Source organism: Oreochromis niloticus, linkage group LG8, assembly GCF_001858045.2.
Source record: "Oreochromis niloticus isolate F11D_XX linkage group LG8, O_niloticus_UMD_NMBU, whole genome shotgun sequence".
Lineage (NCBI taxonomy): Eukaryota > Metazoa > Chordata > Actinopteri > Cichliformes > Cichlidae > Oreochromis > Oreochromis niloticus.
This window is the reverse complement of record NC_031973.2, coordinates 14,354,396-14,382,381: the sequence shown is the minus strand read 5'-3', so window position 1 is coordinate 14,382,381 and position 27,986 is coordinate 14,354,396. Positions and strand designations below refer to the sequence as shown.

At 39.6% G+C, this 27,986-nt stretch overlaps 1 protein-coding gene across 2 annotated transcripts; it reads left to right on the top strand.

Annotated features, from left to right (window-relative positions):
• Nucleotides 1-29: 29 nt before the first annotated feature.
• ccdc186 (coiled-coil domain-containing protein 186) lies at nt 30-27,986 on the top strand. 2 transcript variants are annotated; one of them, XM_005471263.3, is made up of 16 exons: nt 30-180; nt 1,650-2,640; nt 2,961-3,087; nt 4,595-4,723; nt 7,359-7,571; nt 7,943-8,062; nt 8,784-8,888; nt 9,547-9,645; nt 12,608-12,694; nt 12,779-12,921; nt 13,858-14,113; nt 14,530-14,719; nt 16,367-16,447; nt 16,717-16,945; nt 22,238-22,457; nt 25,080-27,986. In XM_005471263.3, the coding sequence occupies exons 2-16, from the start codon at nt 1,703-1,705 to the stop codon at nt 25,161-25,163; spliced, it is 3,021 nt and encodes a 1,006-aa protein (XP_005471320.1). In that variant the 5' UTR covers nt 30-180; nt 1,650-1,702; the 3' UTR covers nt 25,164-27,986. The 2 variants fall into 2 exon arrangements, with proteins under 2 accessions (XP_005471320.1, XP_005471319.1); XM_005471262.3 differs by having other exon boundaries at nt 16,367-16,465.

Sequence of the window (27,986 nt, the reverse complement as noted above, 5' to 3'; positions counted from 1 at the left end):
CTCACTGGGCTGTCATTGGTTTATATCGTCTCATCGGTTCTCTTGCAGTGGCCATATTTGTTGATGTGTCATATCAAAGTGACTTGTTTTGCGATCAGCTGGTAAGGCAGGGTGGGTTCAAAGTTCATTTTTATCCCGATTGTTTCCACATCGAAGCACACCATGGATTTTTCCTTCTCGGTGGGTAACTTATAACAGCCTTTATTAAGCTTTCTTTGATATTTATGTTCGATGCTAGCGCTAGCTGCGCTAACTCAAGCGTGAGATGATTGGATTGTACGAGCTAACACAAGGCTTATCAGTGTAGCTTAGCTTTCTAGGCTAACTGCACGCTTACAGTTTATCAGTCTGTAGTTTAGCGTTAAACATATTGTTAGTAGCTATATTTTACTCGCAGGGTATTTTATGTCGTACGCCAGTCTTTCTTTTCCTTTCGTTTTCATAGCCCCGTCAAGGCAAAATCAATAGCTAGCGAGCTAAAGCCATCAAAGGTGTTGCTAACGTTAAATGAAGCGAAATGTAGATTAATCGGCAGTAAACACAAGCGGGACGTCGGCCTGCTGCTTACAGGAAGCTCGGACACTTAACGGCATGTTTTAATAAGACTGACTGCCTACATTACATTACAATAACCCTTGTGTTATTGCATGGCACCTGTCACCAGAGCATCTTCTGCATTGCATCTGTTAAAGCTGTTGCGCTTTCACTGCGTCAACAGAAGACGCCGTTGTGTAAATGCAGCCTTACATTTATGACTGTAGGGTAATGGTAAGCTTAATGATTTGTATGTATTAATGTAAATAACATAAAGAAACCGCTCTAAGTTGGTATAAGAGCAGTACTAGAAGATGGTATTGAAAGAGGTGGGGCAAATGAGGATTTTGGGACATGAAACAAAGAAGGGGCGTCACGATAACACATTGTTAAAGGGGGAATAACTTAAAGGATCCAAGTTATTAATAATCATAGTAATGAATAACGCAGTAAATGCCGAGAAGACGCTATTTAAATCAAGAAAATGTAATTTAAGGCGTCAGACTCCGATAGGACGGCTTTGTTTACTAACCTTAAACCATTTAGAGCAGATCTGCTAGCAGACACATTTTCTTAAATTATAAATTGTCTTTAATTTCTTTTTCTCAACCATTGCTGTTTTATTTCTTATTCTTTACCTTGACTGGAGAGTATGCACGAGTCCCTAGGAAGTGTAATAAAAAGTGAAAGTGAATGAATTCATTAAACCGGATGTTTCTAATTGTGGGACTTCTGAATGCATGCATTTTGAAAGCAAGTTCAGGCTTTGCAGTAATCGTAAATGCCTATCTTATGTGTGTACCATGCTCTTCAAGCTGTATCTCACCACAGGTTTTTCCAGGTCCACGCCCCTTTGTGTGTGTTGCAGCAAATGAGGCTGTATGTTGGGAAATTCTTTGAGTTTAGGCTTCCTTTTGGTTGCATAATAAACTAAAATGAGGAAATTTTAAGCTTAACAAGGAAGGGAAAACATGATAGTAATCCAGGACCGCTGTATCTGTGACTTAAAGGAATTTCAGGTTGTTCACGGAAGAACTGCTGTGTTGGTGTGAATGAAACAAATAAACAGTTTCGTTCTGCTTCCATTCAGTCTTTTTTTTCTCTCTGTCACACAGATTTGAGTCAGAGGAGGACCTGGGTATAGCTCAGTCCTGCTTCAGATACACAAATGATGGAAGGATCAGAGGTTCAGTCCTTGGCGACGGGATCACACCAAATGAATTTCCTTAATGTCAACACGTCTAATGCAGAAGAGGAGGAAGAAATCTCTCTCAACAGTGCGCAGGAGGCGGAAACTTGCAGTCAGGCAAAAGATGAATTGCAGCTTGACGGTGAATCAGTCAAGACTACAGCACTTGCTGAGATGGACACAAAGACGGAACATGAAGCTCAAACATGCAGTCATGAACATCCAGATGTGAAAGAGGAGCCTGTTGATACCAGAACTGTTTTAGTGGAAAGTGGGAAGCCTCCACACAGTCCTTCAAATGAGAGTGGTAGCACTTTGGTAGCCCCAGTACCTACTGTGGATGTAGTAGAAAACTCTCCTTCTGTTCTTGAAGGGACAGAAGATACCGTATTGACTTTTGATGCTACCATTCCAAATGGCAATGAACAGCCATCACTCTTGGTTGCAAATTGCCCCACTGAGCCATCACCTGCTGAGGATAGTAGTTCAGCTGAGAGTCCATCATCCTCTTCTGTCCATAGCGCTTCCAAAAACTCACCCACAGACTCAACAACAACCTCCGGTATTTCTAATGGACCTTCTACCCCGAACTCTGACACCTTTAGCTCCTCGCTTGCTTCCAGCCCTCAAACCAGTGCCAAAAACCTGTTTCCCTCAAATTCTTCTGCAAGTCCTTATGACACTGATTGCAGCCGAAAGCTTATTTCTCAGATCCAGCGGTCACTGTCACAAGAGTCACTCCTAGATGAGCTTGAGTCTGAGCTCTTGGCTTGTCAACTGCCGCATGGTGACGATAGAAGTGAGCGGAAAGGGAGCTCACCTGTCAATGGACTCCCCACAGACCAGGAGGAATGCATGGTAGTCTTCGAGAAGTGTGTGCAGTACAAGTATGCACAACAGGAGAAGGCTATTCAGAAGTAAGTTGGTATTTTCTACATATCCATATCGCAGGTTGTTAGAAAGTGCCATATTTACAGTACTTGGCTTTCAAATGGGATCAGTCTACTCATTTAATGTTTTTTTTCTTACTTTGAAAAAGCAGACATAGGAGAATATTTATGTCAAAACCTAAGCATTATTTTTTGTGATGAATACAAAGTATAATCCACAGATTTTTCCTGTCCAGCTATGCCTCTTGGCCTTAATAGCAGCAGTCTAAATTCTTTTAGAGATTCAAAAACTACTTTATATGGGCTTGACCTGAATTGAGATTGTGTGTGCTCTCTTGTGTGTACAGGTTGCTTGAGGAAAACAAGAGACATCAGGAGCTGATCCTGGGTATCTGTTCAGAGAAGGACAAAATGAGAGATGAGCTCAAAAGGAGGACAGAAACAGAAAAGCAGCACTTTGCCACCATTACAAAGGTCTGTGTGCCCCTATGCTCTATTATGTTGTTCAGGGTTAGATGGCATTCACTGTTTATGACATAAACTCAAGTAATGAGGGGGAAAACCTGGTCAAAGTCAAGCATATTCCAAACTAATAAGCCATATTTATTTGGATGTGTCATCAAGTTTTTTGTTGTTCTTTTTCCAAGAGACTTATAAGAAATGATAATGGAAGCACATTAACCAAATGATTTTTCCATCACCGAGAAAATTTTCCACTTCAGTGTCTTTATCTGATTTCTTGTCAGACATATCAGTATTCAGACATTCATACAAGTACCTTTTGAACCAGATGGCATTTTTTTTCCTGTTGGATTTGTTGGGTCAAGCTGTGTTCAAAGCACCACAATGGAGTGCTGGCGTATATGATACCGTCGAAGAGTTTTGTGAGGACATGTTTTTGTGGTTTTTACTAAACTTGGCAAAAATGATATTCAGATCAAACCTCACCAAAGTTATCTTGTGGAGTTTTGCTTTTCAGTGGTATGAGCCTGTTAAAAGCCCATTGAAATTGGCAAAGTTGTGAGGTCAGCAATGCTTTGATCTGTCAAATTCAACCTTGGTTTTGGCACTTGTGATGGAATGTGACCTGGTGCATTAAGCAAAATACAAAAACCGTGGACACACCTGATGCTTTTAAGTTGCTGGGATGGATATCTGAGCGCTTTTCTAGTTAGAGAATGAGGGTACATTCAAGAAAATAATTAGAGTCTGTTTTGTATTGTTTAAAATGGGAGAAGCAAGCCTGTGAAGTTGTACCCTTCACTGTCACATATCAGTTTGATTAAAAATTGGAGTACAGCTGTGTATAACTGGTAAACAGGCGAGTCAAAGAAAACAGCCGGGTGATGTGTACTGATCGCTAGCATTCAATGGGCATGAACATCATCATTTGTGTGAATTCTATGCAGTTTTTAATATCCCGCCTTTTTTGTGGTTTCTCCCACCACAAAAGCTTCTTACAAAGCTTACCCACCTAGCTACAACTACAAACATAAAGTGCGTTTCTATTCATCGGGCTCAGTTAAGCATTGCTGTTGTCATGGAAGCAACAATAATTGGTTAATATGTTCTTGGTAACATTGTTTGTTTAAGCACTGCCCTAGCAGACAGACAGGAGTAATTTTATTATTACACACATCCAGCGTCCAGCAAAAATCCAAAATAATTTCATAGTTTTGTTTACGTTTCAGAAATGTAATAAAAAAATAAAGACTGTGCCATAAAACAATCAGATTAACAGATTATATTTCAGGTAGAAGAGGCTCTCGTCTGTCATTCGTCATTATTTTTTAACGGAGTATTTCCATGTTTACAGTACAAGTATCTAGAGGGGTTGAAACCCCTGAAACCGCTGTCTAAATTTAGTTATTCCACATTCTGTCTTAGTTGTCATCCTGCGTATAGCAGGTTATCCCAGGTGTGGCCCACACTTCAAAATTACCCAACTAGTTGATCACGCTGTCTATTCCTGTTTTTGCAGTTGGAGGCGAAGGTAAACGAGCTGCTGAAAGAACTGAAGGAGTCGCGGGATAAACTGGTTCACCAGGACCAGTCAGCTAAAGCTGCTCTCCAGCAGATGCAGAAGGAGACAGGTTACCGGATTGAACAGGTACAACTGGAACCTATTATTCACCTGCATCCTTGATAATCTGGTAGCACAAATTAGCTTTGCCTCAGTCTTAAAGTTATGTGCATCTCTGTTCTTGTTTCTGTCTTGTCAGTAGGCCAGGTTTATCACAGCTTTTACATTTTTTACAAATGTCAAAGGGGGGAAAAAAGTAAATTATAGTTGCACTGAGTGGTTGGGTGGGGGTGGGTGTCACTGTTTTTGAAGTGTAGGTAAAATGTTTTTCTGAGCTTGATAAGATATAACAGTGCACATTCCTACCACTAACTTTATGAATGCCTGCTGATGGTGTTGACGTTATTAATGTACTGACAAGAGCTAATGTTACAGCATCTGGGGGAGAGATCGCATAGTGAAAAAACAGCATCTCGGACAGCTAATTAGGACATTTCAAACCACAACAAAGCACCCTGGACTAGTCATTCACATCATTCACAGCAGTTAGGGTTTTTTTTTTTTTTTTTGTATGTACTCTATGTATACAAGAAAGATTCAAGAAAGGTTCGCATTGTGTAATAATGCCCCTATTTGCTGAATAGCGTATAGGGGTATCATGGCATCACATAAAGCAGTTTTCCCCTTGCTATAGGTTCTAGTTTGCGATATGGCTTTCTAAAATATAAATGTCAATGTCACATTCTCTTCTAAATATTTTTGTGTTAGTCTTTAGAATAAAGTACTTGCTGAGATGGTTAAAATGAAGTCTAATTACAAAACTACTCAGGCTTTTGTATTCCCATTGTCGTTCAAGATGTTTGCGCAAAACTAGCAGCTGAAAGTTCAAGGTCTTAGCACGGCAAACTCTTGTTATTGCAGATTTAATCACTTGTTAAACGAATAGTGCAGGGAAGCACATTTTCATCCAACCATTTGCACACCTGGTTGAAACCATGGAAGGGACTTTTCTCTTGACAGTTTTGTCACACTTTACAATTTTTAATTTCACTGTTCATTGAGCAGTAGGGGTTTGATTTTGCACTTGGTTGTCTCTCTTTAAGCCCTTCTCTTGAATCATTCCTCTCTTGTACTAATAGTGTGTCCCGCTCCTAATCAGCTGGAGCCCCTGAGGATCAAAACATTTGGTATTGTTAATCTGAAGACGCTTTGTGCCAAATAAAAGATAATTTCTTTCCTTTGAGTTTCCCCACAGTGGTTGGTGGACCCGTGTGCTTTTGTACAAGAAAGAAGGCGTACACAGCCTTTCTTAAATTTATAATGCAATTTATAAGTTTCTCCTGTGCAAATACACTCCATCCCAAGTACTGTGCAACAAATAAATAAAAGAGCAGTGTAATCAGCTGCCTTTCAGAGGAATCGCCCATTGACAGATTTCAGTTCCATCATAGACCACAGCTGGTGGCAGAAGCCTTGTTCTCCTCTGCAGGATATATAGCAGCACACAAACTAGTTTATCCACTTGCTGCTTATTCTTTTCAGAGCAGACCTCCAGCTTGCAACAAATTAAAAACAGAAGAGAAGAAGAACTGCCATCACCTGTAATAGACGGTGATGTGGGAAATGTAGTCCCTCGACTTTTGTTCTTTTTTTCAAGAAGCAGCTGATTTCAAGAATATTGATATCAAAGCAAAATCTGAACCTTCAAAATAAGATTGAGGGGATCAGTTAAAATGTCTAGTCAGTTGCCAAATATCATCTCTTATACAGCTTATACAGTCTCTCTCTCTCCCTCTCTCTTGCTTTCATAAAGAATCAGCATGTTAGAGCAAACCGTACAGATCAGGCATAGGGACGTATCTGTTGTCCATGAAAGTGAAAGTGTCTGCACAGCAGGTGCACCTTGGTGCACCTTGGTGATGCTCGGTCTTCAAAAGTGCTCGGCTTATGAAGGGCTTCAGGTTGGGACTTGCAGAGTGAATGTATAATATTTCTAAAAGGAAAATGTCATTATGGAAGAACGCATTCATTATTTTATTTTTCCTCCACACATTATATTAGATGTTTAACTGTGTTAGCAGCAGAGCCTGTCCTACTGTCGTTTTAGCCATACACACATCAGCTGCTTAAATGGCACATATTTATTTATCAAGCTTTCACTGACTGAATGTGTCTTCTTTGGTTCCTTGATACCATTTCCTACCATTTTTAAAAAAAAACTCATTTTGTTTAATTACGTTGATGAATTACTGAATCATTTTAAAAATACAGTTAAGCCTTTGTTAGTGTAAGAAAAGAAAAATATGGGATTTATAAAAGCCTGGGAGCGTTACTGTCCTTTACTAAATAATAAGCTAATAAATTGCCTTCAATAAGGAGCAGATTTTTATTTTTTTTTAATATAGCTGCCAAATGGAAAGCTTGTTGGCTCCATTTGTAAAATGCTGACAAGCTGACAGATGAACAGTGACAGTCCTGAAGTCTACCCCCACTGCATCTGGGGAGGGTGCATGTGTTTCTCCAGCTGTCTGTCACTTGTCCAGGTTATGGGAGGCAAAGTAAGGTAGCTGATAAATCACTGCCTCAGCCATCTGCTGTTAGACAGTTCCAAGAGAAACATCAGTTGTTTTTGTGATATGTATAAGGACCTAACAATATGAGTATCTCAGTGATCGAAGTGTCAACTGACATCTCCTAATATTAAAAAAATAAAACTCCCCAGGTGAATAAGAAATGTGATGAGGCGAGGCAAGAGAAGGAGGCCATGGTGATGAAATACGTGCGGGGTGAGAAAGAGGCCCTCGACCTGAGGCGGGATAAAGAGAGTCTGGAGAAGAAACTGAGAGAAGCCACCAAAGAGGTGGATCGCCAGGCCCTGCGAGGAAACCAGCTGGCTCAGGAGAAAGGGCGGCTGCAGCAGCTGTATGAAGCAAAGGTGATGGTTTTATAGTGCCTCTGTTTTATATAGAGAGAGTTTTGTATTTATCTATTTGAACTCATTTAAATGCAGCCTAATTTGCCACTAGACATAATAAAAAAATAGACATAGCTCTCCCTTTGAATACATTGTACTTCACAGTGAAAATTAGATCACATAAGCGACATATTAGTTTTTCAGTGAAGCTGCGAGTATGTGTGGGCGATAGAGATTTATTCTTCCTACAGTGGTTTGCAGATGTAGGACTCTTTTAGAACTATCAGTGAGAAACAAAAAGCAAGCTGTTTAATAAAAAGAAATGTTGACTCCCAGCCAAGTATTTGTTTGCTGATGTGTCCTTTTTTCCATCTGTACCACTGCGTTCTTAGGAAGGGGAGGTTGGCAGGTTGACTAGAGAAGTGGACAAACTAAAGGAGGAGATCAACTCCCATCTCATCAAGGTTAAATGGGCCCAGAACAAGTTAAAGAGTGAGGCAGATACGCACAAGGTAATGTAACTTTTGTGTTTATATTTTGTTATTTTATTTAAATTTAATAGTCGAGGTGTACAAGGTTAATTTGACCTCTGTTGCATATATTATCCTCAGGATTTAGATGATATTATAGAGTGAGCATGTGCACCTCAGCATGCTAGAGCCAAATTTTATTCAAAAATTAAAATGACACATTTACATGACTAATAAATTGGACTACATGCAGCTCCAATTTTCAGAGTATGCCTTACCCATATTATTAAAACAGCATTCCTCTTCTGGTTAATATTAATTTCCTTCAGTTTAAAGACCGGTTGTTTGTCAAAGACTTACGCCAGCATACAAATTACATCCCCTTCAGTCATTTTTGTCTGCAGACACGCCATAAAAAAACATGATTAGAGGCGTCTTGTGATTCACAGGCAAAATGAAATGGGGTGAAAATGGTACAGTAATGGACCTGCAAGAAAATCATCATTAACATCATAGCTATTTTTGAGAGTGTCTTATTACAAACTAATGGTTTTATTTTTGAAGTGCCTCCAAGCAAATATGAGGCTATAAACAGAGGGGAAATGGTAAAAAAAAGAAAAAAAGTTGGTGGTTCCTGAAGATCACAGCTGTTGAGCCACTTGGATTTTTCTATGTGGTAACCTGTGTGGTTGACAGGTATCTGTGCATCTTAAAATTGTGCTTTAGTGCGATAGTACAAAAGCATATTTGTGTTTATTTGCAGGAAACTAAAGACAAACTGAGAGAGACCACATCCAAGTTGGCCCAGGCGAAGGAAGAGACTGAGCAGATCCGCAAGAACTGCCAGGACATGATTCGAACATACCAGGTTTGTGATATTTAACACGGGAAAATAACAGATTGCTCAAGACCATGGAAGAAGTAGATTTTCCCAGAATCAGTCTGAATAACTGTTTATTTGTGCATGATTTGTATCTGTCACTGCAATCAGTTGGCTTACTTTTGAATAAACGGCCTAACCCAACACAAAAGTTCATTTTTAACTATAACGTGCTATTACTCGTGCATACAAAGACTGCATGACGCTATTGCCGCGGCATTGTTCTTTTCATAGAATGTAAAAATATGCTATTCAATAACAACTGAACTAGAGCACGACTGATTCTGCTTCAAGAGAAAAGCATTTTTCACTTGTACCTTGTGATGGTAGCAAAGAGCTGTGCTAGTCTCTGTCTCTGTGGTAGAAAAATTATTACTTTTTTTTTTTTTTTTTAATCGCAGACAACAGTGTCAGCATATCAGAAAGTAAGACTTAAAAATAAAACAATATGACATAAACCACAAATGGAAAATCATTACTGGCAGTTATTCCCTCTTACTTGTGCCTATAAAAATCTTTTCTTTCAACTGAGACCCCTCTTTTTTTCTTTTTTTTTTAAGCCTGTCTTTTTACACTGTACTTGCCTTTTCTCTTGCACCCTTGCCCTGTTTGTTTTTTAAAATCTTCACTGTCTACTCTCTTTCAGGAATCAGAGGAACTCAGGTCCAATGAGCTTGATGCTAAACTTAGGGAGACGAAAGGAGAGCTGGAGAAACACAAGCAGGAACAAACAGACCAGTTAGAGGTGAAACTAAATATGCATACACAACACATTCTCAGAGATGTGTACCCATCCTATCATCCACTTTGTCCTACTAAGACAAAACGTAGCATTTGCGTGTCTGGTTCAGTTTACTGCATTGGATTATAGCCTTAGAATATCTACTGAATAAGCAGCAGATTTGTTAGACTGTGTTAACAAGAGTTAATAAACCCACTTTTTATTATATTTGAAAACTGAAAAATAGGGAAAAAATTGTAATAATAACACAAAAAGAGATTTATAATGTAGAGAATAAAAAAACAGCCCATTTCATTGAAGATTAACTTGTTAAACTAGGTTGCTAGTAGGAGCCTTTGACACTGAAAAAAACAACAGCAACTTTAAATATATTGGTTACGTTTGTGCACTCAGTTGATATTAAGGTTAAACTGCATAAAACTAAAGATTTGTAACTTGAGTCGCTTTCTTTAAAGTTAAAAGTCAGATGTCTGACTTGGGAGATATGTCATCCTGAGTTTATGTTTTGCAGTTATATTGCTTTTTCACCATGCTGCCATCTTGGATTGTGAAGTTGGGGCTTCTTTGACTTTCCAAGTGAGAAATCTAGCTCTGCCTTTTGTGAGGATGGGCTGTGATTGATGCAAAACGGCAAAAACAATAGTTAGTGGGTGACATAACTGTTTGATGAATGAAGGTTTACTTTTACTTGTGAACTCAATTTTGATTTTCATCTGTGTGACGAGCCACGAGAAGACAAAACAAACAGTAAGCCAGATTTGCCAATAATTCAAAATTACACATACGCTGTGATTCGCCAAGCCATTATTCAGCCTTTTATTGATTGTCGATGCCAGCTCTTCTAGTAAAAATGTTTTTGGCCTGTTTTTCCCAGTTTGAGAAGTGTAATTGCCTTAACTTGGACGAGATAACAAACTGGCATTCGTGCTCCCCGAGCAGACATGCCTTACACGCAGGCACAAACGTGGACTCAATCCAAACACAATGGCCTGTTTTTCACTGCTTCCCACTCTAAAGGGAAATGCACTTTAAAAATAAATGGCCTAGAAATAATCAATATGAAGCTGTGCATTTCAACAACAACCCAGGATACATCACGCATCTCCTGTTTTCATTCTACAGCCTGTTTTATTTTTCTAGAAAGTCCTTAAAATGTCTGTGTTTAAATGAGATGGTCTTAGATTTACATTTTGATGGATTTAAGGTGGCAGAAGTGTTTTACATTGTTTTGTTTTCTTCAGGGTTCAAAATTCGATCATAAAGAGATTCATCCAGTTAGGTATTATGTCAGAGATTTTATTCTTCCCAGTAACTGGAGAGCACATTGCAGACCCATCACTGATACTGTGTGGAAACAGTTTTTAGGACAGGGTTTATCATGGATGTTGATTTTTGGCAGATGTCACTACTCTGCTGATGAATAAACTGGTCCAAGCCTATGTTTATTTTAGTATGTGTGTTATGCTCAAGTGATGATGCATCTAAGTCATAAATAATGCAAGTAAAAAGTTTCCATTGGTTTTTGGCTATAAAATTAGATTGGAAGGGATAAATGTAAGAATCAACAGTAGAAAATTTACCAGCATCTCTATTACTGCCATGTTGTCGTGGTTACCACAGACTACTAATAGCTTCTGGGAAAAGTTGACTTTCAGTAGCACTGGTAATGGCTTTGTTAAAAAGATGGTCATTGCTTTCGCTTAATTAATGCATAAATAAAACGACTTTAATGAACAAATTACTATAACACACACAGGTTGCCCAGGAATGCTTCTGCATTAAAAATTCTGCAACTGTATGATTTTCTTTTTTGACCGATAGTTACATTGCTTTGTAAAACCACTGAACTTAAGTTGTAATAATCAGTCAGAATTAGCAGAGTTCTGTCCAATGTTATTTATAGACAAATATACTGGCTAGTATTTCAACATCACTGTGAATCACAGAGTTTCTTTCGTATTCTGACTATAGTGTGGAAGTGAAAGAAGGTGTGGCCCCAACTGCATGTTTCATTTGCAAGTCAAACGACCAGTCCTGATGAAAAATGACTCCATGGTCCTCACAGTAGTACTGGAGGGCAGGGTATTGTTATACACTGATTAGATTTCAGAGGTTTTTGGGGCCAAATAATAGGTTTCTAAATATAAAGCATGAGAAACAAGGGTCCGGTGACATGAGGAAAAACAGTGATTGGAGACTGGCAGGGCCAGAATTATTGCAACTTGTGATCTTGTTGACTTTGACAGGTCTATGACCACTCGCATTCAGTTGCCATCTTCAGAGTGACAAAACGGCAATAAGATGGAGTCTGTTTGGTATCAGCCTGAGGTTGAATGCAGTCCGTAATTAATCAGTAAATATTGCAAATCTTTCTTCTGTAAATCTGTTGCAGTCTATATTCACAGAAATTCACATTAAATCCAGCTCTGAAAAGAGCTAAAAAAGATCAATTCAGAAATTTCTCCACAAATAATGACATTGTTGCTGCAGGATGTCACTTTAATTGCAACACGATATGGCACTAAGCAACCTTGCTTTTCTGTAGGAAGATGACCAGAATACAAGCAAATGTAACTAGCCAGCTATTTGCAGTCAGGGTACACCAAATAGATGCTGCACAGATGATTTGTACTCATTATCGTATGCGTTTTTAAATTAGACTGCAATTATTTGCAACTGGATGGCTAAATACATAAACTATTTATCACGGTTATCATCTGCATAGCGGAATAATATTGCCTTAGAGAAGTTTTTATAATTGTGGTTTTTTTTTAAAAAGTATTGGTCCCAGGACAGAACCCTGTGGAACTCCATAGTCAACTTTTGTGTGTGAGAGTTACCTGACCACACTGAACAAAAAGAGAGGAAAATTTGTTGGGTATTCTTTTGATAGCTTATTTTAAGAGCTTATTTTTACAGAAGCAATGCAAAACATATCTAATGGACAATCTACTGCATCTGGCAGCTACACCGGGTGAAAGCCAAAGAGCTGGAAGACCTGAAGAGGAGCTATAAAGAGGCCATGGATGAGCTTGATACGCTACGCACAAAGGTTTGTCCGACATACAGGTGTTTGAACATTGGCACACAGGATATCTCCAGGTCTTCAGTGCAAGAAAGTTGTGTTATTCTTTAGTTAAAGTGTCTGGAGGATGAGCGTCCACGGTGGGAGGATGAGCTGACCAAGTACAGGGAGATCATCAACCGGCAAAAAGCAGAGATTGGCCGCCAGAGAGAAAAGCTCGAAGAGGTGACTGCACTTCAGGAGCAGCATCAACGGTATAGCCACACACTCTCTCTCATATAGGAAGTGTGATGGGACACCACCGCACACTGAACAGAGCAGTTTTGCATATGTGGCATCTGACAGAAATAAATAAAAGATAGCACATTTACATAGTAACAAATACTGAAGCACACCATCAAGTAAAGGGCCCAACTGTACTTAATGCACAAAAAGTGACATTTGTTATTTCACTATGAGCAAGCATGTTTAATATAAGTTTAAAAAATGAGCAGCCTTTGGTGGTCAAGACTTTACAAGTCAGGTTAGGAGGAAATGCTTATATATTTAAAAGTGACTGACTGTAGTTAAAAATAGGCTGTGCATCGTAGAGTTAATTAAACAAACTCTAATGGGTAAAATCATTACTGTCACTTCAGTACTAAAGAGGAGTATCATTAGTTGATGTTTAGTCTTCTTTGGATCCATTTAGCTCTCGTCATAGAGTTATCCAGCCGTTGTTTGTCCAGCACTTGACAGACCAGTTTTTTGTTTTTGTTTTTGTTTTTGCTTTGCACCTGTATTACCATGCTGACATGAGAGTTTTTTATAGAAATGTACAGTTTGTAATACCTGTTCTTCTTTTTTTCTCACTCAACTGCTTCATCAGAGCATTTAAAGATAGAGCAGAGACAGATATAGCCATAGAGGGCAGGAAAGGGACTCTGGTCCCTCTGTGGGTGTGTGACTGTGATGGCCATGTGAAGATGATTTAATAGAGAGAAGGGATAGTCACAGTAGTGAAAACTGAAACATTTTTATATTTATGCCAAAGAAAAGGGTTACCTAAATAAGCAATGCATTCCATGTACATTTAATTATATTGAACAGTTAAATCAAATGTTTAGCTTGCCATTATTTATTCGTTTATTTTAGTCATTGAGCCCATTTAAAGCCCATTTAATTATTTATTTATTGTTTTCTGGATGTAGCGATGAACAGGAAATCAAGTCGCTTCGTGATGAAGTGGATGGCCTGACCAATCAAATGGCTGACCTGCACCGTGATGTACAAGGCAGCAGAGAGCGTGAAGCGGAGTTACTGGGCTTCACTGAGAAGTTGAGCAGCAAGAACGCTCAGCTTCAGTCAGAGAGCAACGCACTACAATCTCAGCTGGACCAGCTAACTAACAACTTCACCGAGCTTCAAGGAAAGCTGGAGGAGACCAACAGGCTGCTGGAAGACAAGGTTGGCGTACTCTGAATGCACTATCTGATACAATGCGTTTGTTGATGACATGAGAGATAAAATGATACTAAACTCATTTTTGTCTTTGTTTTTCTTCTTTTTGGAAGATGTTATCAAATTTTTTTGGTTTCAGTGTCTGCTCACGTTTCCTGGTTTGATTAAACAAAGATTGAAAAACATTTTCTAATCAAATGTTTGAATCATTTGTAGAAGCAGAGCTGAGAAAACACACAGCGGATTACTGTGTTGTTATAAGTAATGACATTTTCCTGCTCAAAATTCAGGAGAAAGTCTTAAAATATCTTTTTAATTTTGTTTTTAAAGCAAGCAGCAATTCCATAATATATTACTACTATAGAATTGGTGTTATTACATCATTACTCTTTTTGTTTTTTCTTACACCATTAATCCTGCAGTCACAGCAACTGAAACAGGAAGAGGCGCTGAGACAGCAAGAGGTGCAGAGTCTGCAGGAGGAGCGGGCAGGACTGCAGACGGAGGTGGCCCAACTGAAAACCAGAGTAGAAGAGCTGAGGGATGAGCTGGTGACTCAGAAAAGGAAGCAAGCTGCTAATATCAAAGACCTCACAAAACAACTAACACAAGGTCAGATACCCTAATGTATTTATGCCTCTATTGTTTTTGTATAGAAAGTCTATAATAATAATAAAGGTTGGTTTGAAAAGGCAGATGATTTCTCAAACATCTATCATGGAAAATGGCAGTGTCTCGGTTGTTTAGTGGTTTACACATTTGCCTAACAAATTAAAAATCCCCAGTTCCATTTAAGGAGAAAACCGGTCTCAAAGAGATATGTGCTATAACAATCTGCCAAATCAAACATGTGCAGACACCCACTGTGACAAACCCTTTGCTAACTGTCATGAAACAACAGAATAACTGTAAATTAGAGAATTGTATCATTTCATTGAATTATCAACCCTTCAATCGTTGTGTCATTCATATATAAAGTACTGCAGAAAAGTCTTGATTCACCTCATTTTTCTTTATATTTAGCTTCCAGGGAGCCAGCTTCTTGTCATTTTTTTAAGTGGTCTTAAGCAATAGTTCTCCAGGCCTACCGAAGGTCTTTCATAGTTCTTTTTGGACATTTGCTTCTTTTTTTGCTCATGTTTTTATTTTTTGGTTCCGAAGATAACACCAGCAAGGAGATTCCCAAAGAGCTATTAGGTGGAATATTGGCATATCTTAGCATGGTGTGCAGTGTGTGCTTAAAAAATTTGAGGATTAAAGAAGTGCCAGGCCTGAAAAACTATCTCCATCAGATTAACATTATTTGAAAGTCATATCCTTAAGAATTGGGGGGAAAAACCCAGCAAAAACCTGACACATGTATCTGGCCCGTCTTCTGATCCATCTACTGTTTGTTGCTCAGAAATGGTCTCAGTGGAAGGGTGGCTGTCAAGAAGTAATTTTTAAGAAAGGAAACTGGAAGAAAAGGTCGAATTACACAAAAACTGACTTAAAATCCATGGCAATGGGTCAATGATTGGTTGAAATCGTCTTCTATGTATGAAGGACTTCAGGAGACAATGAGTGTCTACAGCCTACAGTGAAGGCTCTGTCATGATTTGGGAATACTGGTGTTGGAGATCTTGTCAAAACTGATGGAATAATGAACACCGAAAACCTTCAAGAGATTCTCAATGCAAAACCATCTGGAAATCAACATGACAATGATCCCAAAAATAGTGTAATAGGAAAACAATGAGGAACACTATCACAGAGTCACATAACGAGGAGAATCTGCAAAGTGATTGATGAGTGTACAGGTGGATCCCTGCTGTGGTTATACTTAACAGGGTGAGCCAGCTTCCCTCGCCTCTTCTCTGGGACCAAAGAAAAACCTTAGAGCTGAAAGTTCAGCACTTTTATGTTCTATGATCAATCCTTTCACTTTCAGCTGTCTTGTAGGCTAGAGAGGACATTTTTCTTGGTAGAAACAGTAATTTTTCATCAGTGTAGCAGTTACACTTAATCAGCATAGTCATTTCAAGCCTTTGTTCAAGCTTGGAAGGTTTGCTGAGCGTGCAGGGTTCTTCAAAAGCAACCTGTGTCATGTTTATTCAGGTTGACTCCTTCAGAGAGGAATACTCAGAGTTCAGCTGAGCTGTGATGCTTATTTTCATAATATTTAATTGTCAGTGATGTTGATTTCCACAAAGTGTCTGTCACAATCTTGGTATTAGAGTCACTTTTTTAAAGTTAACAAATCTTTCTTTTTCTCTGAAGCCCGAAAGAGGCTGGAACAAGTTGAGAATGGAGGGTGCGAACGGGATGCCAGCAGTATGGGCAGTCGCTCAAGTTCCTCAGGTACTACTCCAAGATTTGGTTAGTATTTAACACCTAAAGTTGTAATTTTTTATTTTTTGCTATTGGGCCTTTCAATGGGATAGATAATACTACTACTACTACTTCTTCTTTTTCTTCTTCTTCTTCTTCTAAAAAAAACCCAAACATTGTATCTAGTCAATGCTGCATACAGAAAAGCAATATTTCACAGCTTAATCTTACATGATCAAAGCCACATCAGCGATAATTGTTAATTTGTGATCTGTGTCTTTATCCCCTTGATACTCCAGGTTCTTTGAATGCACGTCATGGCGGCAGCAGTGGTGTTGAAGAGCGGTCACCAGAGAGCCAGTCGGGCCCTTCGGTGGTGGTTGTGGACAGTTTCCCAGAGGTCGACAAGGCTGTGCTCGTTGAGCGTATTGTCCGTCTGCAAAAGGCTCTAGCTCGGAAGCAGGAGAAAATCGAATTCATGGAGGACCATATCAAGCAACTGGTGGAAGAGATCCGCAAAAAGACCAAGTGAGTGGGATGGACCAACATAGAGGAAGCAGAAAACGGGAAATGACAAAACTTTTTGCATCTGTACTGCAATTAAAGCAAATGTTTTGGAATCTGTTTGATTGTGGCGTGCTCAAGCAGTACTTATGGATAAAGGTTCGAAATTGAGAGCAGTCCCAGTGCAAATGCATAAAAGTCTTAGATGCAGTGTTTCAGGCTGTATGGCTTTTATTTAAAAGATAGAAGTAATATAGTAATATTACAGGTTTGAGAAACAACCTCTGCCTTTTAAGAAAACTAACAACTTAAAGTAGGATGTGTAATTGATGCTACGGATACATTCAGTTCTTTTTATTCACTTTTTAAACATCGAAACAACCCTGACCAATATGACAGCTGAACGTTTCATATCTCGTTTCATAACTTGGTTCGACACAGATTTTCCAAATGATGAAAGGATGCTTCAGCTGACCTTGACCCCATACAGACAGTTTACGGCGCTCTGCATCCTTCTTTGTCTCACCCTCTAATCTTTTGATCCTAACCCATGAAGGCACTGACTCATTCATGACAAACTTCGCTCAAACCTATTTATAGTCTGAGCCATACATGGAGCCGCATGTGTATGACTGCTTAACGATGTTCCATCCATATTCATCTCCATCACCTGCAATGAAAAAGCCAGTGTAAAGGACATTTGGACGATATTAATCTCATCACATCGTTACATACTCTATATTTTAGGCCTCGCAGTCCATCGTGTGCTATAGTGGTATACTAGGATAAAATGATCAATGAATATATGTTTACTAAATCTATATATTTGTTTTTGATATGATATAAAGCTAAAAAAATAGGATATTTAAAAAGTCAGAAGGTCTCAAAGCTGAAAGGTAAATAACTGAAGTCTTACAGTTCAGTTATACAGTTTGCTAAAGTTCTGCTTCAGTTTTTTTTTTCTTTTCAGCCATCCTACTTGATTCTACTTGGATCATCTCTGCTTTCCCACTCCTCATTTGTTTCCCAGCTATAAACTCGGATTGAATCCATTAGCCTCAACCTACATTTAAGAGTTAAAATTGAGGACGAATCCCACGGTTGCAAAGCTAAATTTAGCTGTGTAAAATCTCTGCTAAGCACGGGGCCGGGTGTAGGGGGGGGTTACACTACTCAGAGCATGGATGTAAATTAGTCCTTTTTGCCTTTCTGTCCCTATCCCTCCAGGACAGCCCGGTGAACACTGACAAGCTAGCTGTAAGGCCGAAGCAGGTGATGAATAAAGAGACGGATACATGGCGGCTAAAGCTTAAAGGGTTTTAGATAAGGGAGAGTTGGTGGAAGAAAGTCAGTAGGCTAATCTTCTATACCACATCCATGACACTTGTCATAATCATAGCAGTGTTTTTCATCTTTAAGCTCACTTTACTGACATTTTCTAAAGTATGTAGACTTTGAAAGTGGGAGGAGCCTTTTTGGGTGCCACTGGTCAGGGCTGGACAATATGTTTAGATTTAAAATCTATTCAAAGTAGATATTTGATAGTGATACAGTTTATTGTTGCAATCTAAAACCTTTTTTTCTTTAAAGCTGCATCAGTGCAGTCCTTGTGTCTAAAGCAAATATGGCCCCACTAGCTCACAAATACGCCTGCAACACAGACAGAGACACAGTGCCCCATTTGAACAGTTTGAGCCCTAAACTTTTCTTAAAATTATGCCATGAAGGAATATGTAGTGGGGGTCCGACTTGAGTGAGTTTTCACAAAGTCCAGTAAAGTGTTAAGTTTATCTAACCAGGAAGCTCATCGCCTAAAAGAAATGGAGTGTTTCCAGCCTTGAGAACTCAGGTGATGCAGTCGATCTTCTGTTTTGTTCTGCTCAGAAAAATCAGGTCCGAGCATCATCTTAAGCTGCCCATTCTCTCGATATTGGCTAAAGTTCAGATGTGAAATCTTCTTATGGCTTTAAGGCAGGATCATATTTGGTCCATATTGCTTAGTCTTACAGTACCATTGGTCTATTTTCTTTAGCGACGGTAGCTGTAGACCAATGGTATTGTAGTATTTTGTTTTTCTCAAGCCACACAGAACATGATTCTACAGAAACCATATTGTAATGACTGAAACCTGCAGCTACAGTTAAAAAGCTGTAGCATTGCTACAATATTCCTCTGAGTCTTGCAGGAGCAAAGAAAAAATAATTGTGAAACCAGAAATGGTCCCTCCCACTTAGCAATTTTATCGCTACCTGGTGATTTGCAGATGTATTTTCACTCATCACGCAGCTTTACATTATGTTCCCGGAGTGGCTTGTTGATGTAATGTGTGTAGGAAGTCAAAGACGGGTCAGTGTATAGAGTACAGTATACGTGATTGGAAGTAAATGAGCTAAAACCAGCAGAATTAGCAGCAGCATCCTTCAAGGGCAGTGATGTCTTTCCCTCAACTGCCACACCTGGTTATTATGGCCATTAGGTCTAAATTGGCTGTTCATGTGACTTGAATTCAAATGATACTGTTGAAGACCAGATGGGAACAAAGCAGGCGGAGGCCTTCTGCTCAGGAGGTGTTGATACCTATTTATCTGGAGAGCACTCTTTTCACTCCACTAAGGCTGCGATCAATGGTAACTGTAAATCAGAGGAATATAGGCTCTGTTGCAGGCTATTGGGGGCCCACACTGGTGAATGGGTTAAGTATGCATAATGGGATGCATCACTTCAGGGATTTCTGTCTCATTGCCAGTCAGGGTCGGCATTTCTTAAAGTATTTTTGCTGTTGTCATGATGAAAGCCAGTGTCCCTTCATATTTTTTGGATGAAGGATTATGTTATGGTTTATTGAGATCTCATCACATGCATTTGCATTTACTGAGCGTGTACAGGTGTACTTGTTGTTGTACAAAATGAAGCTGATTACTTCCTGCTTAAAGCCTCCATGTTTTTGAATACAGACCACAATCTTTTTTTTTTTTTGTCCTCTATCTTTCTTCCGACCTTTGAAGTCCAAAGTTTGTAATCTTAAGAACTGTGGTTTCTTAATTGAGCTGTTCTGCCACCCTCACTCTATGCATGCATGACTCGCTGCCCCTCCTTTTTAGAAGGAAAAAAAATCCCCTTTGAGTCTTAGATTCAAAATAATTAGTCATTGTCATTCTAAATTTCTGATCTCTTCCCCCTGCCGACCTGTGCATGCCATTGAGCACATCATGTAGCCACATCTTTAATTTCTGTCACTTTTTTTGTTTTTACTAAACACTGTCGTGATGGAACTGGGGTCCTAATATGGACCCTTGCAAGGCTAGTCTAGAGGTAAGTTTCATTTTATGTCTGTGGTAGCACATGTGTTTTTCTGTGAGTGTGGATGGGAATATTTTCTGGTGGTGGCTCTTTTATGATACTTGCAGAGCTATTGTTCATATAATTTTGCACCCATGTACTTATTTGCTTTGCTAGATTAGAATCAATACACCATAACATAGTTTTAGGTAGATATTAGCTTTCCTTATGTGTTAGACTTATATTAGCATAAAAAACACATGCATTGTAAAAGAACAGGAGCAAGACCCATCTCTGAGTATGGATGTTTAAAATGCATGTTAAAAACAATCCCTCTTTTCTGTTTATGCAAACATTGAATCTTTTCAGTTCAGGTTGAATTGCTGGTGCTTTTGCATTTTTACAAATGTAGGCTGCTGCATGCTGATTGGTACCTGCAACTCGATTCACCTATTTTAACGTGGGCCGTTAATGCATGTTATATTAATGAAAATATCACAGGCGTGTTTCCGACCCTTTTCACCTCTTTCCCAACACATTCACTTAAATGCCTCAGCGAACAGGAATAATTAAACAGTGGGCTTTTCTTGAATCACTTAGTCCCCCATGCATGTCTACCCCGAGAAAAATCTAGGTGTTTAACACTGAAGGACACCACTGGAGGTCAGTGTAATTGACTAGAATGGATCCATAGCTTGTTGCAGACTGAAATATTGTGCATTTGCACACAACTGATCTATAAAGCTCCTCATAGCACAGGATGATGTTTTGCACTCATTTCCATTTATGGTTCTGTGTTAATTCCTACTTTGCATTTATCATAAATACTTAATGAGTCTTGGTGTGGCAGTAGTGGTAGTTGTTTGATATAGAAATAGAAGCGTTTTAAACACTGTATTCCCATCTAATGAATCTTTTTAAAAATCTTTATCTTGAGTCTTTCAGCTTTTATTATTTTAAGGTGCCCCCTACTCTGAGCTCATCTTATAGCTAGCCACCCTGAATTTGAACTACACATTGCTAGTCGATAGTTGAGTACTTTAGGTTTATGGTCGGATCGACAGCGAGTTACAAATATCGATTAGAGTACTGCGTTGTTGACCTTTTCTCTAGGACAGTGCACAGCCCTCTTCAGCTATCTGCACTCCTTTATTAAGTGTTTGGAAAATGAAAGGATACGGATGCAATTGGAAAAGGCCTGCGCATGTTTCAGCTTTGATGTCTAAAGTCTAACTCAAATATCTTCCCTCATATGACAGCAGACTTTAAAAAAATGCTAACATTTTAATCTCACTACCCTACTTAACCAACATCTTTCACTTGAGCTTGCACTTTGCATTATTTTCTCTCTCACTCTCTGTCTTTGGTCACATATTGACGGAGGGGGGGAGTAAGAATGTAGGCGGCAGTAATGAATTGAAATTCAGTGGCGGCTCTCTATGGGTCTGGTCTCCTCTAAATGGAAACACTTGCTCCTCGGTGTTCGCTGGGCTGCGATGGGAAAATTGAACAACAGGAAGTTTAGAGCCGTTAAGTTGATTAATTCTCTTCTTTCCCTCTCTGTGACACAAACATAGCTTAACCTCGACACCATATTGTTACTGTGATGAAAATGTATAATGAACATGAAGATTTATCTCACTTTCTCATACGCGCACGCAGGCATGCCAGCTGATTAATTGAATCCTGGTCAGCCGTTCTTACGCCGCGTTTTCATTACCTTTCCTTCTCTGACAGGCACAATAATATTCTCTCTAACTATGACTGAATGTATCCCGCGTACATGAGTGCAACAGCCCATCCCAGTGGGATTAGTATTCTTGTAATGTCGGCTGTGGTTTTTTTTTTTTTTTTTTTTTTTTTTTGCTGCTGGAAATGGTTTATTGCTCTGTGGGAGCATGGAGAGCTCCTAACTATGAAATCCCACTTTCTCAATTTTCTTCACTCAACAGTCTCCAGCCGATGCATTCACTTTATTCCCTTTACTTTTTTTGAAGCATGTGGTTTGACTCATCTCCTCCCTCTTCATCCCTGCAGAATTATCCAGAGCTATGTGCTGAGAGAGGAGACAGGGGCCCTCTCATCAGAGGCATCTGATATTAACAAGGCCCACCTCAGCCGGCGGGGAGGCATCATGGCTTCGCTTTACACCTCCCACCCGGCAGACAGCGGGCTGACCCTGGACCTGTCGCTGGAGATTAACAGGAAGCTGCAGGCCGTGTTGGAGGACACGCTGCTGAAGAACATTACGCTGAAGGTAAGGCGTACCCCAGCAGGCTTCATCGCACCACAGTGTTCCTCTTGAAATGCAGAACAACTCATTTAAATGCAATGATGATATTGATGACCGGAGCAGTTTCTTTTTACGGCCTCTTATTTTGAGAGTGGAGTTTAAGTTGCTTTTTTTTTTTTTTTTTAAAGTATTATTATTTTGTGATTCGAACGGATAATTAATCAGCCGTGCGAACGTCACGCTTCACCTTTGGAGCAACGCAGCCTGATGTGACTTCATTATCAAAGCGTGAGGGCGCTGCAATCACCATTTTAATCCAACAAATCTAAATATAAAAATGCGAGTTGATGTCAAACTGGTGGATTCACAGTTTGACGCATCACAAAACACAGAAAAATTATTCACATCAGCATTTCTAATTCATACAGCTGCCAGCGTAGCATTTCCCCTTCTTCTTCATTTGCACAGATCAAGCTCGTGTTTGTAAAGATGTATTGTGCTGCTGCGTTCGTGTTTTTGTTTGTTTATTTTAACGGTTGGAAGATGTTTTTGTTTTTCTAGCGTTTGTGTTCTTGTCGTACATTAATCTCACACCTCTGTAAGCCCTGGAGACTGCAGCATCCCTGGCTCGCTCTGCTTTAGCGCCTCTAGCACAGAAAGTTTCACACTGAGATATTTGCTATTAAACTTCTATCGTCTCGACATCCTACAAATTACTTTGTGATAAAATTGCGTTAAATTCAGTCAACTTTCTTGTGTATCTCTTATGGCATCTTTTAATTGCGTCATTGCCTTTGTATTCCGTTTAATGGCAGGAAGCAAACCGCGCCACACAGCCAGTTATTGTCAATAACCGCATGTTGTGAAACCACCATTAAAAATAATGTGATAAAGGGCGCGGGTGAATGTCAGACCACCTTTTCCCTTTCGTTAAGTGGCGTTGTCTGATATTTGGATCGCTCTTCGAAGCTTCAAAGTCAGCCACAGCATGCATCGTATTGTCTCTGTGAGATATTTGACAGGCTGACAGTCCTGCGACGAGCAATTTGTCAGCTTGACATGACTTGAGACGACACGTTGAAAGTCATAGTCCAATTCAGATCAGAGCCTGCATTATTGACGCTATCGCTGCGGCCTACTGTAACTGAGACATGTATTCTTTATTCATAGTTGATTTTAGCCTCAATTAATGGTGTCCATCCTCATTTAGTGTGCTGAACGTTTCGGTCTTTTAATGCAATTAGTAGTTTCTGACTTGCTGATGTCGTATCGATCAATATTCCTTCTCAGTCTTGAAACTTGAGAGGTGATATGACATCATGTAGAGGCTGGATGTGGAAAGTATTTATTTATGTCCCCTTAGTGGACATGATCAGACGTTTTTTTTTTTCTTTTTTAGATTAACCTTGTTAAGACTGGCATTAACCACCCAGCTGGAGTGTGGATGCATTTATCAGAGTGCTGCGTGTTGACCTTGTTGTGTATCTATGTTGATTTGCTCATATTTATTCACATTTCGTTGCTGTACATCAGCTGAACATAAAGCTTACAGTCTCAATTTGATTTTGTGGATGTAACCAGCAGTCACAACCCAAAACAACATTAGCCTGTGATCGTGTGGCGTTTCTCCATTTCGCTCTGTTTTGCTCTCCACCGGCTCCTGAGGGAAATCTCTCTCTGTAGCTTCTGAATCCTCCAGAGCCGTTCAGTAGGTAGCTGCCGTCAGTTAGTGCAGCGCCGGGCTTGCAGTGAGTTTTAACAGAGGTCATTTATTTAAATGCTCCTCGCTGTGGATAAAAACAAGACAATTACAGGCAATTTACCGCTGTGTCTGTTTCTGCAGTCGGTGTGCAATGCATACTTTATGTAGTGCAATGCAAGCAAATGTCAACATAGAAAATGTCAAATGGGTCTAGAATCAGTGTCAAACATGGTGGGCCAGAAAAAATAAATAAATTGATAAATAAAATTACAAAAAAATAAATCTGGTGGATTGCACAACAAAAACAGCAAAACAAAATATTTCTTAGTTTCCAACACGCCCACATAAATCCAAGCAAAGTGTCACCACTCTTTCATCATGTATTGTTGCAGCCACTTTGATGTTTATGTGGGAACAAGCTTTCATAAATATTTCCAAATGATGCAGCCAATCAGCTTCTTATTGTTTTTTTTGTTTGTTTGTTTTTTTACATATTAGAGACTCCCTTCATTAAAAAAGAAAAAACTTGAACAAGACAATAAATTGCAATAAAATGTGGGAGTAATTTCTGGCTTTCAGACTTCTCTCTGCAGATGGAAGATGATTGGCAGTGTGCAGGAAGGAATGATGTAAAAACACTCAACGTTAAAATGACAGTAAAATATTCAGACAAAGCCGTATCAAGGCTTCACTTTTACCGTGATGGATGATCCAGGCTTTTCTGATTTTTAAGCCGCTGATGATTGTCCTTCATATTGATGAGATTTGATGGCGGCAATTGGTTTCTGCAGACGGTGTGACTAAGTGCCCTGCTATTTTCAGAAAACATCAGCAAAATGGACAAGACAGGGGTCGGTCTTTAACAATAGAGTTATAACTAGCGCACCGGTCCCTCCTGTGCCGCCGCTTTAACGTTTCATCTTCCCTTTTGTTCCGTTTCTCAGGAGAACCTGCAGACTCTCGGGGCTGAGATCGAAAAGCTCATAAAGCAGCAGAGGGATCCCGAGGACAGCGTGAGGAGGAAGTGACACGTCCGCCTCACAGGCCCGAGAACTACTTGAGGACCTCTGTTTGTTTTTTTACACGCATGAAGAATGAGTTGAATGTCTAAGTGCCAGCAGCCTGTTTCGTGAAGGAGCCCTAAAAACTCTTTCTGTCCATTTGGGGAAAAACAAGTTATCTAAACCTACTTGAATTATCTCTACTCCATCCATATTGTAAAACTTCCTCTTTTTTTTGCCTCTGACACAACGAATCTTCCTCTGGCTCACCTCTGGACCCCTCCCCCCGAGCCACACTAAGAAGACTCTAACGCCAGTCGCTTCTAGCTTGAAACTTTTAGTTGCCTTGTAAAATAATTGACTTCATTCTGAATGTATAGAAAATTCTACCTGAAGTGTAGCTAAAAAAAAAACCAAGAAGGAAAGATCCTGACATTCTGACACATTAGGCTCCACAGATCTCCATCCATCATACAGTAAATACACTGAGATGATCTCATGGCCAGCATGTTCTCTCTGTCTCCAAGCCAAATGTATTATCGTTATTATTATTATTTTTTTAAAGACTGCTTCCTCAGCTTGACAGCACGCCACTCCATATTTAAAGGCAAACCTGAAAAAAGCAGATCAGCCGTGGCTGGTGAGGGACCTCGCGTGCAAGCTTGTGAACCAAGGTTCTTCACATCAGCAAGACCCGCCCATCTGTGCAACACCGGTGCTAGACTTAAAAGGAAGCAGACTGCTTCAGTTTCCTCCTGGCAGCCATCAGCAACTCCTAGAAGCAGTCCACGACGTATAACACCATGTGGAGTTTGATTTCTTCTTTTTTTTTTTCACTTATTTTCTTTTAGGCTGGGTTAAAATTGAGTTTTATTTTAGTACACATGATTTCATATCTGTTATTTTTATCACTCACTTTCCTATGGATTTCGTGTTTTTTGCTCTCAGTTTAAATGAATGAATACCTCAAACATTTTAGTCCTCAGCCTTAGTGTTTAAACTCAGAATGTAGGCAGTTCATTAGCATCAGTTGGCAGTAGCCCGTCTAATTCCGACTCGATGTGTATGTCTCAGCTTTCCGGCGTCATTAGCATTCCTCATATTTTTTTGGCAGATGCTCACAGTGTTTGGAAACTTTTTTAGCACCGTGTGTATAATATGATTTGGTAGGAGGTTGGGGGGAGAAACAAAGACTGAAATGTTTAGGTATTCTTGTCACACTCCTCTTTTTTTTTTTTAAGTCTTTTTTTTTTTTTTTGTGGCGTCACTGAGTCCATTGAAGTAAATCAAGTGTAGATGAATCAAAGGGAGAACAGGAGATCAGTAGCTATAGCTCAGGAAAGCCAAAAGAAATATATCCAGGGACAAAGTGCAATGCTGATCCTTTTTGTTTTTCTTTTCTTCTCTTTTTTTTTTGTGTTTCTGAACGTGACTGTCTGTCTCCATGTGGTCTGTTTATCGCTCATGTCCGTGCAACAAGCACCTGTCCCGGTGTGTGTGTGTGTGTGTGTGTGTGTGTGTGGATATTTAAAATGGTGTGTGCATGGCTGCATGTGTGCCTTTTTGTTAACCTCTCGAGCCTTGTTGTGTTTACACCTTGTGTACATGCTTCAGCTGTCGGGGCTTATAGGCTTTAACCAGAATGACCATGGAGTTTGTTCCACCGAGAGGGAACGTGCGATTTGCATTTAGAGCAGAGTCTGTCAGCCAAACGAAGACCCGCACACACATAGACACACAGACCTGCAGCTCAGCATCCCCGAGCTACACACAATAATGCTTTTGTCTCTCGCTGACAGCTATTTAAGTAAGAGAGATACACATTCGCAAACACTTTGGGATGAAGGGAAGAGAGCAACTCAATTCAACAATGCCAGTCTCTTTTCAGTTGGTTTGATCTGTTTGTAGAAGCTGTCACAAAAGATAAGCTTCCATTTCTGTTTTAATTTTTTTTTTCCACAGTCTGAAACGGGCTTTTATGGGTCACGCCAATCCCCCCCAATTCACCCTGAGGCGATGTTAAAATGGACCACTACGTGAATAAAGATGAAAGTTTCCAGGATTGAGGGTGCGGAGTCTTTAAAGCCCCTCTGTTTCTGCGCAGAGGTTTCGGTGTGTTGACTATTTTATTTCATCCGAACTGACTTCATTGCAACGTGAGCTCAGTATGCAAGCGTGCAGGTAGCAAACCTGGAGTTTGTGTCTTCATTCTGGGAGTTATTAGCCTTTTTTTAGCTGATTTTCAGTGAAGTTGCATTTTTGCAAATTATGCCAGTGTTTCATTTTCATGCATCTTTAATCAAAAAGTAGGTGCTTGCTATTGAATAGGTGATTAACGTTCTTGTATTTTGGCAGTTTGTTTTTGGCACGGAAGTATAATACAGCCTATGCAGTACAGTCGCATGGGATTGTCCAAGTAAATCCTCTGAGGCATGCTAATACGCGGCGTCTGATTTTTGGTCATAGCGTGTCAACCCGAGAGAGGCGGCGTTCCCGCTGATCCAACACAATTCCACAGCCTTGAAATGAAGCCATGCTGCAGCATTGTGCGGATTACTAAAACAAACCTCACGTTTCCCTTCATGAATATGAAAACATGGTGTTCAGTATGTGCGAGTGCCGATCTGTAAAAGAAAGTGAGAGAAGTTGCCATTATTTGTTTTCCTGCTGTGCAATGATTCCCTTTGATCTGTTTTGTGGAATATTCAAACTGTGATTATATTATACATTTGTAGATATGCCATTGTGTAAAATTCTGATGAGATGTTTTAAAAAAAATGATGATTGTGGATGATGTACATACTATGTTTTCAGGGAATAAAAGGAGATGAGTCTTAAGTTCATCTTGAA

Coding starts and splice junctions, on each gene's coding strand:
- ccdc186 (XM_005471262.3), top strand. CDS start 1,703: ATGATGGAAGGATCAGAGGTTCAGTCCTTGGCGACGGGATCACACCAA. Junction 8,889..9,546: donor ACATGATTCGAACATACCAG/GTTTGTGATATT, acceptor ACTCTCTTTCAG/GAATCAGAGGAACTCAGGTC. Junction 16,946..22,237: donor GAGATCCGCAAAAAGACCAA/GTGAGTGGGATG, acceptor TCATCCCTGCAG/AATTATCCAGAGCTATGTGC.